General features: G+C 43.5%; 1 protein-coding gene across 6 annotated transcripts in view; it reads left to right on the top strand.

Moving 5' to 3' along the window:
• Positions 1-1340: 1340 nt before the first annotated feature.
• LOC139376624 (protein quaking-B-like) overlaps positions 1341-3061 on the top strand; it is a 17166-nt gene continuing 15445 nt past the window's right edge. For 3 of the 6 annotated variants that reach the window (XR_011627949.1, XM_071119414.1, XM_071119416.1), the window contains exon 1: positions 1341-2078. Coding sequence is in view for 4 of the 6 variants with exons in the window: in XM_071119414.1 (XP_070975515.1) it covers positions 1931-2078 (148 nt within the window). In the remaining 2 variants the exon portion in view is untranslated. The remainder of the gene's footprint in view (positions 2079-3061) is intronic. The other 3 variants (XM_071119417.1, XM_071119415.1, XR_011627950.1) reach the window with 3 other exon arrangements.

The raw sequence follows: 3061 nt of genomic DNA, 5'->3' as shown, positions 1-3061 counted from the left end.
CATATGGGCTAAATCTGGAGTAAGTGGTACTCACTAAGCAAGTAGCTTGATGTCTTTTACAGTGGTGCCGTGACACGGATCTACAGGTGCGCTTAGCTTAACGCTGGGGTCGCAGTTGAGTACGTTTGAGGGGTGAATGGAGCACATGGGGATGTGTGAAACTTACTCCTCCGCCTAAAGTGTCCCCACTGGCGCCAGCGAATAGCCAGCTTTTCGTGTGACTCTTCAGAAGAGCGGTCATGTGTGCTAGCAAGACAGAGGTCCCAAGTTTGCACCAATAAGCAGCTTGAAGCCGTTTACTCTGCTCCCCTCTCTCATTCTGCCATTTTACAGCAGTTACATTGGGAAACACTAGATGGCACTCTCCTCTGGTATTTCCTTGGATTTTTGTCCTTTGTTCAGTGATGTCATAGTTTGACCTCTAACCCAAATCTCTGGGTTCAAATGCCTAACGTTCACTTCATCAAAGACACAGATACTACTGACAAAAAAAATTCTGAACTCTCTCTCGCTCTCTGCTGCGAGTATGTTTCAGTAGCTAGTCAGTGTCTTGTGTCCTGGTGAGAGGTGGTATTGTTTGGGCCATGAGAGGACAATGTCCTACCTCCGCTCTGAATGCCCACCATACCAGGCTGGACCAACGCCATCATCCAATAACACACACATACACAGGCACACAAACATGCGCGCACACACACACACACACATTGTCCCCTACCCCATCAGACATATAAGTCAGTCGTTGTCTTGAAGGTTAACTACACACGTCTGATTGTTAGCAGGAATGACATGCGGTGCCTGGTGGGTTGAGATGGGGGAGGAGAAGGGAAAGAAAGGGGGAAGAGAAATGGTGGGGTGAGATGGGAGCTCAATCTGAGATTACTATTCTTTCTCTGTGTGTGGTGTGTATGTGTGTGAGTTTGTGTCTTCTGATTAATATTCTGTCTGCTGCATATCTGTGTTGGAGTGTACAGAGGAATGACAGTGTGAGACAGCTGTGGCGGATAAAGACTAGAGTCAGAACAGCTAGTCTACAGAGTCAGAACACACACACACACACACACGGTCGTGTAAATTACAAGGCATTATTATCCAAAGTATACATTAATTTAGCATTTTATACAAAGAAAGTGTGTGTGTGTGTGTGTGTGTGTGTGTGTGTGTGTGTGTGTGTGTGTGTGTGAGACAGAGAGACAAAGAAAGAAAAAAGACAGAGACCACCTGCATGCCACACACTTTCAGAGATCCCCAAGTGACAGACAGCAACTGAAGGTAGAACAGGTGTGCATAACTCTGAGTGCAACTGGACAAATAGCATTGTTGACATTGTCATCTAGAACAGTTCATCCTCTAAGTGTGTATGTGCGTGTGTGAGGAGAGAAAGAGAGGGGAAACATCATGCCCTCTCACCTGAATCGAATCTTCGGGGACACACAGCGCGCTCTGGGTCCACCCACTACCCCATTTCGGTCTCTCTCTCCCACTCCCTCTTTCAGTGTGATGTTTGGTCATATGACAGGGTCTGAATACCGACACACACCGGACATGAGCGAGTAGGAGTGAAGGGGAGAAAACAAGTGAACCGACCCTGAGAGAGCGTGAAAAGGCACTAGGGCACTTCTATCTGACTGTGAAACGGTGAAGAAGAGAACTCGCTTAAGGAAACAGCGGACACGAGTTTCACCAACTAACTTTTGCGAGTATAGGCCTAATCAACTGAGCGGAGTTTTAAAAAACTATTTCCAAGCCTCTCTCGTTATTTCTTTCCCATCTTTTTAGCGCATGACCCCGGGACTGCAGAATACTCAGAGCGGTAAGTGACAAACTCATCACAAAATCGGAGGCTGGGGCTCGAGGCAGCATTTTGGACATCACTTTTATTGCAGAGCGTCGCGCCTTGATTTAATAGACTTGAGTTGTGAGAGTGACCATGGTCGGGGAGATGAGTGAGCAGGTCCGGGAAAGACCAAGGCCCAGCCCGGACTACCTGATGCAGTTGATGACGGACCGGAAGGTGATGAGCTCTCTGCCCAACTTCACTGGCATCTTCACACACCTGGAGCGGCTCCTAGAAGAAGGTAAGTGTGTAGGCTCAATACATATTTTTAGATTTACAAAAGACATGGTAGCTTAGGTATAAAGTTAGTTGGTGGATATCTCAATTATATTGCATGGTATAGGCTACACTGTAAAAAAAAATATATATATATATATATTATGTAACTAGTTCTACAGCCTTTTTTTGTTTACTCAACTTTTCGATCCAAGTGTTACCTGAACTAAAAACAAAATATTGGCCCAAATTTAGCTCCAACTTGATTCAACATATGCAAAAAAGTATGTCAATTTAAAATGATGTGTTTTCTCAGCTCGTCTCATATGTTCATTCAACTACAAGTTATTATTTGGGCATCAAAACTAAAAAAGGCTATGCAAGATTTTAATTTTGGGGGGTTCGCCGACAACCCCAGACAAGCTCACTCTCCCTCCCTGTTTCATTACATATTTATAATTCTATAAAATATATGCAACAAATTTTCCACTAACAGGTTTCTGTGCCAATGCACCACACGACCAACCACACAACCAAATCGAAGCATACCAACTTCGGGCACTTCAATATCATGGTTTGTGTTAACACCACAATAAATAGACTGTGTCAAGCTCAACAAACGTTAGATAGTTTGTGTGTATGTATTGATATGTAGGCTACGTGTGTCATTTTTAAATGGATGTACATTTAGTTCTGTCCTTGAGCTGTCCTTGTCTATTAATGTTCTGTATTATGTCATGTTTTGTGTGGACCCCAGGAAGAGTAGCTGCTGCTTTCGCAACAGCTAATGGAAATCCTAATAAAATACCAAAATTACATCCCTCCCTAACTTGTAGGCTTACCCAGTATAGAAGGCTTGGTTTGACAACCTCTGAATATCATTAAACTTTTTGGTGTTTTGGAACAGATCTCTTTCCATTCATCAATTGGCCCGCTGCACAGTTTTGATTGATTTACTTTATTTGTCAGTAAAAAAAAGTGTGTGTATATATATATATATATACAAGG

This window comes from Oncorhynchus clarkii, chromosome 20 (genome assembly GCF_045791955.1).
Source record: "Oncorhynchus clarkii lewisi isolate Uvic-CL-2024 chromosome 20, UVic_Ocla_1.0, whole genome shotgun sequence".
In the NCBI taxonomy this organism is placed as follows: Eukaryota; Metazoa; Chordata; class Actinopteri; order Salmoniformes; family Salmonidae; genus Oncorhynchus; species Oncorhynchus clarkii.
This window is presented reverse-complemented; position numbering and strand designations above follow the sequence as displayed.